Source organism: Acyrthosiphon pisum, chromosome A1 (assembly GCF_005508785.2).
Source record: "Acyrthosiphon pisum isolate AL4f chromosome A1, pea_aphid_22Mar2018_4r6ur, whole genome shotgun sequence".
NCBI lineage: Eukaryota > Metazoa > Arthropoda > Insecta > Hemiptera > Aphididae > Acyrthosiphon > Acyrthosiphon pisum.
The window spans coordinates 150,571,815-150,590,996 of record NC_042494.1 but is presented as its reverse complement, the minus strand read 5'-3'; the positions used below and the strand labels follow the sequence as shown (position 1 = coordinate 150,590,996).

General features: G+C 26.5%; 1 protein-coding gene across 1 annotated transcript in view; it reads left to right on the top strand.

Moving 5' to 3' along the window:
* The first annotated feature begins 2,666 nt into the window (after positions 1-2,666).
* The window catches only part of LOC100159889 (protein prickle), a 201,427-nt gene continuing 184,911 nt past the window's right edge, over positions 2,667-19,182 (top strand). The window contains exons 1-2 of the mRNA XM_008185650.3: positions 2,667-2,986; positions 10,098-10,164. Coding sequence (XP_008183872.1) covers positions 10,109-10,164 — 56 coding nt within the window. The 5' untranslated portion in view covers positions 2,667-2,986; positions 10,098-10,108. The remainder of the gene's footprint in view (positions 2,987-10,097; positions 10,165-19,182) is intronic.

Sequence of the window (19,182 nt, the reverse complement as noted above, 5' to 3'; positions counted from 1 at the left end):
CACATAAGAGGTACCCACGAATAATAAATTTAAATTACAACACAAAACTAAAATTGTTATTCTTGGTTCTAATATGTAATTTCGTCCAAATTTCAACTTAAAATAACTATAAAAAAAGTGCATTTTTATATTTTTTGGTTACAGAATAAACTATAAGTACTTACGTAGCACTTTGTTTTAAATTTTCAATCCTTAGCTATAAAAATTTAACATTTTATAAATTTTTAACAACAAAATATAATATGTAAATTTTCAATTTGATATATTTTGTTAAAATTTGAACTTTAAATGCTTACGAAAAAAAAACTAGCACTATGTATTTTCATATATTTAAGTTGGTGAATATGGATGAGAAGCCTTGTAAAATATCATGCTTTTTAATCAAACGAATAAGATAATTCGACATTTCAAGAAAAATAATTAAAAAATTTTAAATTTTAAATGTCCATAAGCAACTCAAGAGTTACAATATTTTGAAAATGTTATTATGTATAGAAAATGATAAAATAAACATGTTGTGTAAAATAATATATGTGTTATTCATTTTTTAATTACAAGTTACAACAAAATAAGAAAATCGCTCCATGAAAAATCAAATGAATATCCAATTTTGTAAAAATTTGAACTTCAAATGCTCATAAAAATTTAAACAATTGACTTTCCGGTTGAAATTTTTTTTTTTTAAAGGTAGACAAACTTATGAGGAATTTTGTATTAAATTACCAAATCTTAGATATAAAAACATTTTTTTATGAATTTCTATTTCAAAATAATTTGTGATTTTTCGTGATTTTTACGAATTTTATCAAAATTCTAATTTCAGACGTTCATGAAAAATTACTGTGGATTTATACTGAATTTTTTTTTAATTTCCACTATCAACAACTAACGAGGAACCTTGTATTACTTTATCAAGGTTTTGACCGAACAAAGAGTTTTTTATCAACTTTATTTTAAAAAATGTTATGGTAGAAAATGTTATGGCGTATAAATTAGATTATTTTTACAAAATGTCTTTCTCGTTTTCATATTTTCTGACCTACCTACATAATATTGTTGTAAAAAGTAAATATTTAAAAAATTCGGTATTCATTGATTGATTCTGCACGTTAAGAATATTTAAAAATATTCAGTTTAAATAATATAATTTGTACAAACCTGTTTATACCATTTAACTATGACTTAAACCTTATATTCTATTCCGTTTAAGTTCCTGCAGAATAGTACATCGGTGAATATAATTCATGACAATGATTATATTCATATTGAAGTAAGCAAATTATCAGTATACACCAATAGATTAATTTTTTTCTGCTCTATATATAGGCTATAAATATATAAATCTATAGACTATAAAATATATATAACTTCACTTAATCAATGACAATTGTATTTAATATGCCATTTGTAATATTTTATACAAATATTATAAATAATGTTAACTGCTCTATGGCCGGAAATATTTAAACATCGTAAATTGTTAAAAATTTTTTAACAAAAATTTAAAAAAAAAATGTAGGTGTACCTACTATCACTGATCTATGATTAAGAAATACTAATTTCTAATTTCTATTACAGTTTTCAAATAGTATAGTAAGTTGTAATTACAAAAATACACAATTAAAAATATAAAATCGAATAATTAAATTAAATAGTTAAGTAAATAATAATTTAGATATAGAGAGTTAGAAAATATACTCGTATATTATATTATCATATACATATATATATAAAGAATAATTTTAATAATTTTTAAACATCTTATTTATGGCTACAAAATAGGTAGTTCGACTTATTATTATTGTTTATTTATTTATTACATGAACAACTGGGAACAATGTATAATAATATATAGTAAAATAATATATATTCCACACACGCGGTTATAATTCAATTAATTGAAAAAAATATAGTTATAATGACAAATATGAAATAATTTTATGATTTGCTAGGACATCACTTTTCTTTTTTGATACAAGAAAACTAACAAAACAAAATTTTTTTTATTATTAATAACGATATTGCTTTTAATGTCACCACGTTCCAAAAGACGCGTTTTGTCGAACAGATTTGCTGAATTAACTTGTTTAGGTCGGATTATTATCGTATATCATACCTACGTGTTTATCTACGCGGCGCGGCTTATTTCTGTGTGCCCTATACGTCACCAGCTAAACTGTAAATATATGAGCAACGAGGGTATTAAATGTATGAATATTTTATAAATTTACGAATTTATGAACGATTATTTTTAAACGAGTTTATTTTAAGACTTTTAGTTTATTACATTACACCAGTCGTACAATTAATTATTTCAACTTTTTATATTTCGATAAACCAATTCAAGACACGCGAAATGCCTAAAAATATGTGAACACTCTTGAAAACTATTTTATACCTTCGCCGAGATTATTTTCATACATTTTAATAACTTAATGGTAATTTCAACGTTTGGTTACAAAAGTTTTAAGAAACGAAATAAAGAAAACGATATAAAAATATTTTTAAAAAAATGTTACTTTTGATAAGTAAATGTTAATAAATGTCTGCGTAGAGGATTAAGAATGATTGTCTGTGAACGTCGCCTAACGTACCACCGCGCCGCCACTAAGAAATTTGAACCGGTAACTCGCCGGGAAAACGCGTCTGGCGAATGGTCAGTCTGTGTTGTGACGACGAAGAGAACGTTCGCGAAGTGATCGTGCGCATCGGTTGTTCCGTGTTAGGTGTTTTTGTTGTATTTTTACGGTTTACATGCTGCCAATTTAGGGGTTTATTTGGTAATTTAATTATTTTTTTGATTAGTGTCATTTATTATGTTATCGTTTACTTGCTGTTGTTTTATTTGTGCGCGAGGTAATTCCGATGAAAGTTCAATTTAAATTATTTATTGTTTGTTCGCCAGTGTTAAAAAATATGTTTGATCTTGCCTTGAAGTGCCACTGGATTTTAAAATAAAACACATTTTTTTTTCGCTTCAAAAAAGGTAATAATAATTTACAATAACTTATATTATACAGCCAACTGAAGCTGGGTAAAAATGTACATGTTATTCCATCGTTTTATACTCAATTAATCATTTTAATAGATACCTACTTGAAATACCTATCGTATAAAGTTAATGATCAGGTCCAAGCAAAATTTCAAAGAAAATGTATTAGGTCATGTTGTTATTTCTTTTAAGCTCCTTTAAACTAAAGTACCTGAATATTTTTAAACTACGTGTAATTATGACAATTTTAAGATAAATTCTAAATTTGTATGCATTAAGAGGTATGTTTAATATATATATTTTACTAGGCAACACAAATTTAAGTTTTAAGTTGAGTCGCAACTCTTAAGTATTACTTGTATTTGTATTGATTTATATTGTATAATATAAATAAATACATTATAAAATTAGACGATGTAAAAATACTTACATTTGTTCATTTTCTTTTTTTTTCGGGTTAAGTAGGTACAGCTTATATAAATAATAATAAGTATTAAACAGAAATTCTAAGAAATATATTTTGATACAGATTTAATTTTTGTTTATGAATACAAAAATGATTATACATTTTTTTATACTGCATTATGCATTTTATTTTAAAAAAAAACACATTTTAATATAAAAGAAAATATTGTAGGTATAAATGTCGTTTTCAAAGTTCTCTCGTTGCAATTATAAACAGTAAACACCTTTTGTTGGTTTGCGACTTCAATGCTCTGTAACCGTACAAAGTGTTTTTTTACTGTACGGAATGCTTTAAGTCTCAACAAAATCACCTGGCATTGAATTGTTGGTTCCACTCATGTTTACTGTAGTGTATCAGGGCCTGTCTCAGTTCTGTCAGATCTAAATTCTTGTAAGCACATCCTATGTTGCCAGTGACTAGGTGACTTTTTCCGTTTAAACGTCGAGGTACACAATAGTGTCAAAATCGTTACATATTTAAACGGACTACCGCATTTACATAATAATAGCTAATATTATACATTACAACAATTAAACGGAATTCATTGCCCACACGGTTTTCGGGGCTCTTTACTATATATTAATTCTTATAAATTTGTTTACCCATGTGTGTTACACTCTCGACTGTAGTTGTAGGTACAAAAGAATATTGTTCGCGTGGGGAAAATAATAATAATAATATCTAATCACGTATGTTCAAGTCGGATTGTTTCCCCGTTGGAGTTAATGTTATGGGCGTAGTGAGTCACGGACGGACTTGAGAAAAATGCAGGCGTTTCTCATGTCTATGGCGACTGGATTGGCCTGCAGCTGCACAGGTTTGGTGCACGATGGACAAAATTACGGCGATTAAGTCCTCAATTAATATGTTTTTAGAACATTACCGGTTTGAATAATACAAATTTTAATTGGGTATTTTGACAAAATGCACATACAAATTACGCGAAAAAGTTATTTAACAGACGACAGACCGCATTTATTTATTAACCATTAAACCAGTTTAGAACACTGTTTTCGGTATTTATTTAGTGGAATGCGTTTTAAAAAATTAAAACTTTTATTAGTCATTCGATTTCGTAATAAAAGAAAATCATTATAAAATTTTCATTGTCTTGATAAGAAGTAGCCGCAACCTTCTAGAAGTAAAACACTTTGAACGTCATCAAGATAGCTTATAACTTAATATTTGTTTTTTATACATTGTTTAGAACTTCATCGAATTAAAATGCAGTAAAAGACCGCTTTTAGCGAAATTGAAGGGAACGGCATTTTACTTCGTTTTCACAAATGATTTGTGATAAGAAATGTTAGATAAAATACATATTTTTATATTTTTTTACAAAATTTAAAATGGTAAATTGAAGTCAAACCATAGCAGTATTATTATCTCTGTAGTCCACACAGAGATCGGTAATGTGTCAAATTTATCTTAATTCGTTTTTTTAGTGTACGATTCAAAATGTTAACAAGAAAAACTTCGCTCAGAATTTAATTACACTACATTTTTCATTTTAAAAATATTAAACTTATCTTTGATGAAATAGGTAATTTAGTAGGTACCAATATACAATTTTAATTTTAATTTTATTGTCTATAAATTACTGTTCGTTATTGAAATTTGTTAACCTATAAATATTATGCAGTAACAATGTTTTATTTATTAAAAATATCGGCAGCTGAGGTCATTAGTATATAGATATAATTAGTTTAAAAATATATTTATACATTTATAATTCATAACTAGTTAATTTATATTAATTGTAAAAATATTTATAAACACTCAAAATAGGATTGGTGTCGCTCATTTATACCTATATAGGATTAATTTTCTGATATATTTTCAACTTGTTTTCAAAAATTATCAATAAATTCGTATTGATAAAAATTTTTTTTATATTTTCCAGTTCATCTAATTTAAAAAAAATTATCCTATTTTCTTGTTATTGTTAAATAACAAAAATCACTTTGGTAACTATTATACATTTTAACCAAGATTTTAAATTTTCATATTCATTTTTGGTTTGTCGAATTAGGTTTCATAAATAAATACGTTTCTTATAACTAATTCTTTTATTTTCGTTGGTTATTTTTAAACTTATCACTAATTAATAATCATACTATTAATCAGTCTCACAATAGGTGGTACCAATATAAAGTATTGTTATATTCCTGCTACTATCAATTGACAATAATTGTAAACCCGACTTTCTATTTTTAAACGTTTTTTTTAAAAATCTACATTCTAAAAATGTCCATTACAGTCTACAAATAATATAAAATATTATGTGACATTATAAATTATTGTAAGTATTATTATACAATAATTTTTATTATTTATGTATTCATTATTACATGTCATACCTATTTTATAACACCTGTTGCCTGTGGATATTTATAACATTATTTAGAACGTAATATATTTGATATTATTTGTACCTAATAAAGATTTTTCGAAATTTCTCTCTTGGCGCTTTCTTGGTTAATTTTACGAGCCTATATTTAATTTTTATAATTGTTATGTTTAACCAATATATGGTGGTAATGATGGTAATGATGGTTAAAAAAAAAATTATTTAACTTTTTTTCATAGGTAATATTTAATTTTGAAATGTTAAATAGAATATTAATCATTATACCAACATTAATTCAATTTGGTGATGTATTTCACACTGTTTAATGTGAAAAGTTTTTAGCATATCAAAATATAATATAAATGTTTTGATTAGGTAATAAATAACAATAATATTCACGGTTTAATATATTTAAGTATGTACCTAAACGTTTAACCATGTATAGTGTAATACTATAATAATAATATGTAACTAATTATATTAACAAAGCTAAAAAATACAAATAAATAACAGTTATTGTGAAAACCATTTGTGTTGTATTATTCAACTGTTAAAATAATGATAAAGTATTTAATTATCTTTTATAAATCCATCTGTTTTATGACTCTTAGATCGCCCTTTAATAATACCCTCAATAGGTATACCCTAACATTAGAAAAAGAAATGAATTACTCTTAGTAACAAGAAGATATATAATTTCGCTTACGTGTATATTTAATAATACGTTATGTTAAAATAATGATTTTTTTTTATATCGGGACTTGTTAGTTGTAGGTACCCATGTATATTTTCCTATGGTATAAAATATACATATATACCTAATATGATACTGGACAACATACTTAAATAGTTAAATGCCAGTGTGTGATATCGTTCGGAGGTTATTAATAAATTGAAATAAATATATCGGCTTATATAATATATAATAAATAAACAAAATCACTAAAACATAGGTGCAGTACTTTGATATATACATACTGAATGAATTACAGTTATGGTGTGAATGTTATAGATTACATTAAATTTAATAATAATATAAGCGTTGTAATAAGTCATCATTAATATATTATTGTTAGAATTATGTGTAATATTTGAATTTCTAAAAATCAATAAGCTTAGAAAAAGAAAATAATATGAATAATAGTTTTAAAATGTTTTATCATTTGAAACGTCTTTTGTTAATAATTATTACATACTTATTATTATTATTTTACGTTTAGTTGATTTTATAATACGTAATATACCTAATATGTATCTACAATCGTCGATTAGACGGTTTTCATAACATTTATATTTTTTATTTCACGAAGTTGGGGACTCGTCGGCGGTTATTTTATATATTTTTTTATTTCCCGGGAGTCGAGTGGTCCATCCCGTTATAGATATCAAACGTATAGTAATACATATTATAAAGGTAGGCACTAGGCATGCAATTGTATAATTTATACCGATCCAATCGGAAGGCAGTAACTTGTCGCATTCTACTACTGCACAAACACACACACTCGGTTGGGACTGGTTCTGAATACGATTCAACTGTTGACCGGGATAAGATCAACATCCGTTTAATTAATGATGATTATATCCCAGCCCAAGTCCTCTTAAACTTCTTTTTGTTTTTCTATACGTCCACTCGTTCTTTTATTGTTTCTTTTACTGTCTCAACGTTTATAGCTACCGTGTCGCTGTACTTTATACTTAGGACTTGGGTAACATTACCAGCTGTGTATATCGTATAATGTATTCACTAAATCACTGGCTTTACGGTGCCGAATTGATTTTCTACAAATAATATTTTCTATATTTTTTAATCATGATAGTCGATAAATTACCTGGGTACTATTACCTTGGTACTAATAGTAATTAAAATTGTATAATAAGCATAACAAATAAAACGCAATCAATAATATTGAAATATCTAATGAACTGTTTTAGATTCTGAGCGTAGCTATGCCTGTGTTTTAAAATATTGTTCATACAGAACATAATATTATGTGGTTTTTGGTTTTTTCTAGTAAAATACAATATTGGTAACTACATTTAAATTAAAATATCAAATATATACTCAATACTCTTATTTAGCAGTACCTACAAATTAAATTGTTGAACAAATATTTTTCGATACCAATGTACTTTATGTACTGATAATTATTTTTTTATTTTGATTTAACTTCGTGAAATTGAGAATTTACGCCACAATAAATATTTATTTGAAATTGTATTTGTAAAATATATCACACATGATTACGTGAATATACAGTGAATAATGTTTTAAGTAATACCTACTTAAATATTTGAATTTTACGGGCTCTGTTATACCGATAAATAATCAAATCGAAGATAACATCGCGTGTTTCCGTTTTCCAGTTCGTTAATATCTATAGTAACACGTTTACCTCTCCTACGCGATGTCGAAGGAGCACAAAGAAATAATGTGTTCACACAGCTTAATTTTACCCACAGGCTATATATAGACATTATATATTTCCTGGTATGCACCCTGCAACTATTCTCATTGTAATTGACGATGGGGGAGAAGATCATCCCCCTCCTTATTTAAATAATAAAATATATTCATCACTGGGCGAAGAGAAATGTTAAATAATATGTTTAGTGTTTGCTTTTGATACTGATTGATTATTTATACTTATTAGGTTTAAAGATGTATAACTGACATTTGACTTTGTGGTTAAGCTATTATGTTTAATAAATATTTATACATTTAAGGTTAATACGGTTAGATAATAATATTATACAAATCATATTATTTAAATGACAACATTTTTTTTTGGAATACACATTCAATTTTGATTAGTAAATTATTATCTATTTACGACTACATGTCTATAACTTATGAAATTTTATTTTAAGGTTTTATAATAAAAAAAATTACATATAATTCACTTGAATTAGAATTCCATTAGAATTCCAAAAACTAATATACTGGTATACTGCGTTATATATATAGTATACCTACATAAACCAAGTTAAGACGAAACTTTCTAACTAATACTTAACTTAAATTATTTAAACCATTTAAAGTACAATATAATTATATTAATAATATTATTATTTATAATAATACGTTATTACTTGTAAACTCAAATGATTAATAATTATTTTTTATATTTAAAAATCTATGATTTCATGTTGTATAATATATACCATACGTAATTGCACGTATAGTTAATTGAGATACATTTATCATTTCTTCATCGAGTGATGTTCGCACATAGAATGTACCTAACATGATTATATTTCATAAATGTATTAAATAATAGCTACATATTATATATATATTATTTAATACTGGAAAAGCGGAACTTAAATTTTGGGATTTAGTTTGAAGGTTAGGTATTTTTATTTTTATATTTTGGATGTGTATAAGTAGGTAGGCCATAAGTAAATCAATAGACGATCTGGTTAACAAGATTTATATCTTTGTGAAACAATGGATGCACAACATTTACATGTTGACCACATGTTTATAACATATAGAATAACTTACTAGTGGTTTTGAATGCGATGAAATTCAACATTATTTTGACGTGGTAGGTATCCGTAATTAGCCCTCCAAGACAACCATTGTTTACAATTTAGTTGAGAAATAATATTATTATACAATATTAAACGAATTATCTTTTTTATAATATCCTAAACAATATCTAATATATCGATGATATTAAGAATATTTTTAATTTTTGAGAAAATTATTTTAGCGATAATTCTAAGTTGAAACTTTAAATCAATATTGGTTTGGATTGATTAAGTATTATTTAAATTAAAGTATTCCTTAGTAATAAAAGAAAATTAAATACAATTTATACATAGGTACTTAAATGCTTGCTTCTAATTATCTAACAACAGTATTTGTACATTAAATGTTCTAATAAATTGATAAAAAAAAATTCTGAGGTTAAATTAAATATTAGCATCACGTTTTTTTAGTTCAGATATTTTATACATAACTGTTAAATTTAACTAGAAATTATAATAAAAAAGTATTTAAGAGTATACAAATACAAAGAAATAAATACTAGCATTAATCCTGATATTAATTTAAGCGTACGTATACTTATTGATTCAGTTATTTTGAAGAAAACATTTTATAGTTTTGTAATTTATATGAAAATGTTATGTTTATACAATTGATTAATTTATTGAATGTTCAAATCTACAATTGTAGATAATAGGCTATGTAATCTATACATATTATATTGATATTGTTATTTGACTCAAATTAACCTTAAACTTTTAGTAAAAATCAATAATTTAATATTTATTTTCAGAAATAAACGAAATGTCCAAGTGTAGAAAATGTGGCAGTTGTCCAGAATTCGTTCAACATTTTTGGAGGTAAGACTCATGCATCACAGTTGTAGTTAGTATAATATAGTTAATACCAATAATTGAGAGAACTGCCAATGACCTGTAGGTATATCTATTAGTCTGGACTATCTGGAAAACCGTGAAATTGAAATTTATTTTTTTCTTACATATTTTTTTTTGATGAACCATCAATCTCAGTATTCGATACACATTTATCATAATGCAACGCGTAGTTTTGTTAAGGATATTTTTTATATTAGGATATAAGATAATTTAAAGCAGTATATTTGATCGATGCAGATGAACATGAAAAAAAACATGTTAGATACTCATATTATATCGTGTAAATAGTAACTGTACTGTCCGAATAGTACCGATATTGGGTCACAAGGTAATAAAAATGGTAATCACATATATATGTATAGACGCGAAAAAATTTGAATACAAAGAAATTATTATTATTTGTTTATTTTGTGAATTATGATTGTATAATATGGTTAGTCTAGGCCTGACCCTGGACTATTCGTATTTTATATATTTTGTATTCAATAGGTAAACTAACTCATGAAAAAACTACATATTTATCACTCAATGACTATATTGTATTACTCGTGTAATTCTAGCTTTAAACGGATCGAGAGACTTACTTTAGTATTTCAAAAATAGCCATCATCCCATATACCTAAGCTATCTGAACAGATTTAAAACAAAAAGCGGGTTTATGAAAATCGATTAAAAATAATAATGTATCAATTAGGAGCAGCGAGTTAGTAAGTTAAAGAAATACGCACTGATCGAACAAACACATTATTATTGAGTGCCTATATTGATTTCAAGGAAAAACAACAATAATTTGTAGGTGTAAATTACAAGCTAGGTACCTACCTATTGGGAATAAAAGTAGGTACATATTACCTAGTATACAACACTATAGTACCAAACTACATTGCGTAAACTAGTTTGCGATGTGTATTATATAAAAATATATTCCATTGTGAGTGCTCAATTAGTTTTACAATGATGTGAGTGTTTTTTTTTTTTACTAACCATTTTTAGTCAATTTGAAAGCTCACAAGTTTCAAGTACAGCACTTCTGCAGTAGATTTTTAAACGCAATCCAGCTTACATAAACTAAAATATATATTTAATTAGGTTTTTAAATCAACGTTTTTAATTAGATATACAAAATATTATACGCCTCATTTTGAATTTTAAGACCCGTTGTCCAATTATATTATATTAATTGTGATTTTGTAATTATTGGTAACAGAAAAATATATTATGTGTGTGTTGCCTAAATCAAGCTCATTAGTCACAACTCATTAGGTAATATACGTTTTACATTCAACGAGTGTTGTACCTAATTGTTAATCTTTCACGGTATACTAATTAATAATTATAATGCTTTTAGTGAATAGCGCTGAGCGATGTGTGAAAATACACATAAACGTGTTGTTAATTGTTATATTACTTTGTCTGTATACAATATCCGTAACTATTCTAATGATTAAATATACGTCTAGCATCCACAAAATGTAGAATCCTCGCATCACTGAAACTGAAATGAGAAAAAAATTAGGATTGGGCCGATACCTCTTTTTACCGATATCCGATATTCCGATATATGCAACCGATAAAAAACCGATACCCGATATATTTGTAAACCAACATTTTCAGCATAAACAATGAACCGATATTAAAATATCACCAACCGAAATAATATTATCATTTTACTTTTAACTATTACAATTTATAATCAATGCTATTATGCTGATAGATTTGTTTTGGTATTGGTTCAAATATCGGTTTAAAAAAAAAACCGATACCGATAAACCCGATACCACCAATATCGGCCGATATCGAGTATCGGCCCATCCCTAAAAAAAATATAAGTATTATTATGGGCACACTGTCGTTAATTACTTTATTAAAAATAATATAATATTTAATACCGTAAGTATTATATTATTTTTACGGTTTCTACACGGTACAGTCGTAATAACGCGTATAGGATAATATTATACATTTATAACCGTTGTCGGAACGTCAACTTAATAATAATATTAATATAATGATTAAGCATTTAATATTTGAATATTATAAACATATTGTTCTACGCGTCGGTTAATTACTCGCCGGAGAGTTTGAATAGAAAATCGATTTTCGAGAAACTTGTCAAGACTACGTGTAGTTGTTCTATACAAATGAATTCGTATATGTTCATGTCTACGAATACATATGAACAACGTTGGTTTCTGTCGACGCTCTAAGGTTGATGTTAATCAGTCATGTTTTGTCGTGGCACCCGGAGACGTTGCTCTTGGCCCTCAGCCGTATGCCACGAGAATACATTATATTCTGCCGCATAATTCCCACTGCAAACACTCATCTATCAACGATGATATTCTCCGCCACCGCCGTCGTTATACTCTCCTCATATTTAAATCCGAATTGTTGTCCTTAATTTTTATTTTTTTATTTTCTATACGGTTATTATGCTCATGACTATATCAAATATAGGTATAACAATCCAATAGGTACCATTATTTTGTTTACAATATCACTTTTTCTTAAACGTATCTTATATGGAGAGTTCCTATTTATAGGAAGTTGTATGGGAAGCTGTATTCAACATTTATTTAACTAAATATAATTATTCTAATACGAATAATTTAAATTTAATCTATATAAATAACATATCTAATATTTTAGATTTATAATATAGAATCACGTAAAAATAACTAAACATTTGTTGTATATTTTTGAACATTGTTCTTACAATTATAGCGATTTTTTAATGACTTATTGAGTATATTTTATCATATAATATTCTAAAGTCTACTAATAACTAAAAAATAAACAGGTTACTGCAGTAAATTCAGCAATCAATAACTATGTATTAAAATATAAAATCGTTGAGTACAAAACTGAATATTAATAATCATAATTCAATAATGCTAAATATATATAAATTATATTACATTAAAAATAAAACTATAATCATGTTCATAAGAAAATATTTTATAAAATGTTTGCCCTCTTAAAAACGTGATATAATAATGATGACTATAGTGTAGGTGGTAAGTGAAAGGAATATGATTACGATGTGAAAGGTTGGTTGACGAACGATGGCAAAATATAATACTATAGTAATATTCTGCTGGTTGGTATAATGGTATAGGTATATAGTAGTAGGTTCAAAGTTTTTTCAATTTGGCTTCTCTACTCTGTTTATTCGTTGGTATACCTATGATATTGATTCCTTGCCAACAATGTTGACAGAAAATTTAAGTCTTACATTCTGAACACAAGCGATTTGCAAGTATTAAGTAATATGATATAAACTAGTAACTATATAGTTCGGTGGAAAATTGAATCAAACCACCGAAGTAGGTAGAAATAGTAAAATAAAAAAAATATTTAAAAACATTAGCGATACTTAACTATGCATTGATTAAACTGTATATTATGATAGTACTATATTAATGCCGTAATTCCATATAATTAACATTGTAACTTTACAAACGACAAATTAATCAAGGATGGTTGAATGGGGTTTATACTATTGTTTTCACAAAGTCAGCCACAGTTATTACAAAACTGCCAATATTGATATAAATATATAACTATATATATATATATGGTAACATATTATGGTATAATGTATAATATATATTTGTGCAAGAGTCGATACCAGAGTAAATAATATGTCGCGTCATCGAATATAATATAGCTTAAAATCAATTGTCTGGATATAATAATATAAATTATATTTACAATCATATTATAATGTACGATTAAACTTAATAATGGCATCGATCTAGGTACTACAGTTATTTTAGATTTTGACCAAACACGAGGAATTGCATGTTGTAATGCGTTTGTTTTCGAAAAATACGTATTTGTTGGGTGGGTAAAAGTTTAATACATAATAGGTACTACTGGAATGTCTGACTTGATTACATTTCGGGTACAAACGAGTGAGTCGGAATTGAAAAATATATCGAATATTCGGTTGTTACCATAGTTTTGCCATATTATACACCCGTTTGTGGGGTGTGGTTATTTCTAGGAATATATCAAATAGCCTTACTTCTGTTTTGCTATGCAGTTGTTATACCAATGATACAGAAGCAATAGTATATGACGTTTTGGAGTCTTGGACTCATGGTATATTTATCAAATATATAGATTTGTGTGGATAGCCGATGATTCAAGTGAATATTGCACTCAGTAAAAGTGATTTTTATGAACATTATAAATTATAATATACAAAAAAAATTGTTACAGTGAGTTCGAGATCAACATAATATTGCTTATTATAAATATTAGGCAAAAACGATAATCAACATTTACCGACATATTATACTTATGTAATTGTAAATTTGTGTAAAATAATTTTGTCTATAACACATATTATAATACATCACGTAAGATGTAGGATGAAAAACTGGTTTTAAACTTTGCTGAGCGTTATTATATTTTGCGCGAGAAACGAATTGTTTTTTCATTGAAGCATTTTAGTTTCATAGTCAGTTTTAAAATGTGTTTTACTTGTACCTACACCTACTTTGTTCATTAGACGTATAGGTGCTATTTTAAGATTTTTTATTAGTTCACAGATCTCGCAAACACAAGAGAATACCTATAATTAATGAACTCTAATTCATTGAATTTGAATAATTTGTACTTATGTTATTGGATTTAAATCAAAATGTCATGAAATTTATTAGCCAAGTTCAACGTACATTTTAATATCAATACTCATTAGTCCAAATGAGTTGTATAAGTGTTTTTTTTTTTTTTTCAAACCACTATAATTAAGCCCGCAAATTTTATTTCTGAGCAACCACTTTTACTTATTTAATGGAGAACATATAAAATGTATGTTTTAATACCTAAATATTTATAATGCTATTTGTTGTATAATTTTTAGTATCATAAATACTTTAAGTAATCGCATGGCTTGAGTGAGTTTAAGAATCACTATACGTTAATTCCCTTAAATTATTTTTTCCCGTAATCGTTTCAATCAACTTTGAATACATTTTATATCTTTTTTAAATTCATTTTAGTAGTTAAACAATCTTACTGATACCTAGCACCTACATGGCAGTATAATGGCTTTAAAATCCATCAATTGATTGAATTCTGTTCCGTAACCGTAGCGATAATATTAAGAGAATTTAACTATATCAGCTGAGGCTTTTAAAACCCATTATTCCATTCGTTGTTTACTATAAAACGATGGGGATTTTATCATACCAGATTACAGGTTAAATAAAGAGTTTTTTTTTTAAAAATATATACATTTTTAAAATAAATTACTTATATAATTTTAATATTCTTGAATAGATACATTTTACATTAAGTTAAACTTTATTTTTTAAAAAAAAGTGTAGCATAAAAATTTGATTGATATAATAATAATACATATTAATTAATATTATTATCGTCATATATATAAGTAGGTAGTAGGCAACTATATATATATAATAAATCAAATCGGTCTAATTATTAACGTGACAAAAAAATGAATTGTAGTATAATTTGATAAAAGACATGGTGGTTTGGACTTAACTTTGTTTGGTTTAGTTTCGAAGAAGTGTGCACGATGTACCTTAATTCGAGATATCCCTTCGCACAACCAATAAAATGAAAATTTGTATCCATAACTTATGAGTAAGTATTGTAATTGATTGCTAATTTGCCTTTTTACATGACAGCGTGTGGTGTCGAATAAACTATATTATTATACTTATTAGATTAATTAACTGTTGTTGATTTTCCTTAGTAAATACTACCTAGTCACTTGAGTTGAATAATTATTCAACTTACATTATTGTGACCTATTATAAACACATCTACTGTCAAGAATAAAAGTTCGTTTATCATTTGATAGATACCGGTTTATATTATAATATATAATAATAAATAATATTTGTGTATTAGTGGTAATACTTAAGCGAGTATTACACAAATATATTGTCCTTAATTTAGTTCTTCCAAAACACGAATACTTTGTTATAACAATAAACGTGATATAATATAACATGTATGCTGATCTCAATAAAAATTCGAACGAGTTATGTAAATATGTATTACTTTTTACTTTTTTTTGCTATAAGATGTACCTAATGTAGGTATATTCGTATATATACTTACTAGAAAAATGCGTATGTTTAAAATATGCAATAAACTATGTGACATTACCTCCCTTACGAATCTAAATAAAGTGAACATGGAGCCTTGGATATAATTTGCATTTATCCCGCAACGGAAAAATTTTCCGAAACCAGAAGAATATAGGGGGTGAAAAAATAAAACATTCTGCAATACGTTTTAAATTAACAACCCTTTAATTTTACTCTGGGGACGAATAAAACCCATTGTTTGAAGTATTTAAACGATAAGAGTGAAAGTAAATATAAATAAAAAATATCACGGATTTTAGCGGTTGTTTCGTACAAAACTTATAAAAAATATATAAATGTCTATGTCAAGTTTTTCTTCTTTTTTTTTTTTTGAGGGGGGGGGGGGGGTGAGATACTAAAGGAAAATCACATTCAGAATTGGTAAAGTTTATACAAATACTTGAAGTGATTTATTGTGGTCTTTATTATCATAAATATATAAATGTGTACGATATCTGATTCAACCACATTATTAAATGGTATACAATTCAAATACTTGTGTTAATTTAAAAATATTGAATAATTCATTACTGAACATATGCATGGGTAGGTAAATTATGGTATTGGAAGTGAAGTCTTTTAGTATTTGACTAGGTATTTAAAAGTTCAAAATTAATTTATAAAATATTCATTAGATTTGTTTTTATACTTTGTTAGCTCTTTTTTTCTATTAAATTAATATTGATAATTAATGATAAATGATAATAATATACATTTTTAAATAAATTAAATAACATTCAGTACCTATGTTTATTAGAATTTAATCGCAGTAAAAACCTTTCAAAAGAGTAATAAGTAGATATAACATTTTCAAAAAAATATCGAGCAAAAAGACAAATTATTTTTGGTTGATTGAAGCTTAATAATACAATATTATACAGTGATATTGATCAGTTTCATTTTTTAGACAAACACAACATAGATTAATGACAGTTTAAACAATTATTATTAACACATTTTTTTGTTTGTTTAGTTAAATGGTTCCTATTAAAATAATAAAGGTACCTACTTCTTAAAGGAATGAAGGATAAGATTTAGTTAGTCAGTGTTAGAAACGTAAGTATTCAGAGTTTTATTTCAGAGATGGAGGACTGATAAAAGTAAATGATAAGTCTTATGAATGTGGAGTAAAAGATCATTTTTCATACCAGGAAAGTCAGAAGAGTGACCTCAAACTTACTTGACAGTTTAATGTAAAACTACACAATATATAAAAAATATCTTAGTTTAAATTTAAAACTATTATTTATTTATACTTATTCATGCTAGTAGCTCATATAAAGCAGGCAATGACATAAGCTCCGTTACCCCAGTATTTGCCATCAATATTTTGTGATATAATATACCATTCATGATATATCACAGAATAAAGCGATTGAAACGAATATGGAACCCATCGGAAATTTAATTTTAGGGTTAAAATTGGTTTTTCTTTGAACATAATATGGTTTGTTTTGATTAGTAAATATGTATCATAAAAGTTTAGGCACACAAATAACACTGTCGTAAAACGACTAAATGCATTGACAATATTGTGTGCCTTCGGTGTGTGGTGCATACAATATTTGAATATTCTCGTCTTGACTTGACTTAATCGATATAATAATATGTACTTAGGTATCAATATGGTAATATAATAATCTCCGAACAAGCCGATAATTGATCGAATAGATTTCTACTTAAGAAAATAATAATATAATGACTCGCAATTGATAATATTATGTTGCGCCTGTCTGCCTGCCTGCCTATCTACATAATGGACACGGGGTGAACGCAAAATGAAAGTTGGCGGAGGCCGATTGGATTGCATGTGTAAGTACGCAGGAATGTTGGACGGTTGCTAATGTATAGAAAAGATATGTGAAGATAACGCACGGAACGAATGATGGGAAAATAAACTATATAAAAGGTGAACTAACCCAGAGAGATGGAAAAGAAAAAAAATAATAGTTTATAGTGCGAAATGAGTCCCTATACGCGAGTAGCGTGATATCAAGATAACGGTTGAGAAATGCTCCTGCGAGGAAACCTTTGATGTGTATTATAATGAAACACGCTATATATTTTACACGTGTAGACATGATATAGGTATTACGTCGTAGTTATTGGGTGGAGGTAGCAAGAAGGAGGAAAGCGAACGAACTACCTGTTTGTTACTAAATGATTACGTCTCGCGTCTTTAAACATTTTTCTAGTTTTCTGTAAAAATACAATGTTCAAAGATATGATAATATAATATTTAATAAACCACGGTATAATCTATATATATAAAGGAAAGTGTACTTTACCAATAATCAACGCAGAGCCGAACCTATTTGAGTTATCGATTTGAAATTTCTAGGATAGATTTTTATAATAATTTCATCGGGCACTAAGAAAGGATTTTTCAAAATTTTGATTTTAAAGGGTTGAAATCGGTTAAAAATAATTTTTTACATGTAATTTGTATATCAATATTGATATAATAATAACAATACCACAATATTAATTATTTATTTGATAATAGTTACTGCTGTTATTGGCTGTTACTATAGTAGTAACTGTTATAAATCACTGTTCCTGTTATTTTTTCCCATCACTACCTGGAACACGTTAAAAAATTATTTGAAATATTATATTTATTCAATTTAATTTAAGAATATTTTTTTTAAAAATTTCATCGATTGCAGACATTTTTGTCGATGGAATTTTGACACCTCAAATAGTTGTACCAATTATCAGTGATTGTTCCTGCCTTTTCCGTTCAATTTCATTTCATTTGTATAACACTCAAATAAATACGACTCCTGTCGATAAATATATTTAATTCAGATGTTAAAATATTAAAATTAAGCTATTACCTTCCTCCAGA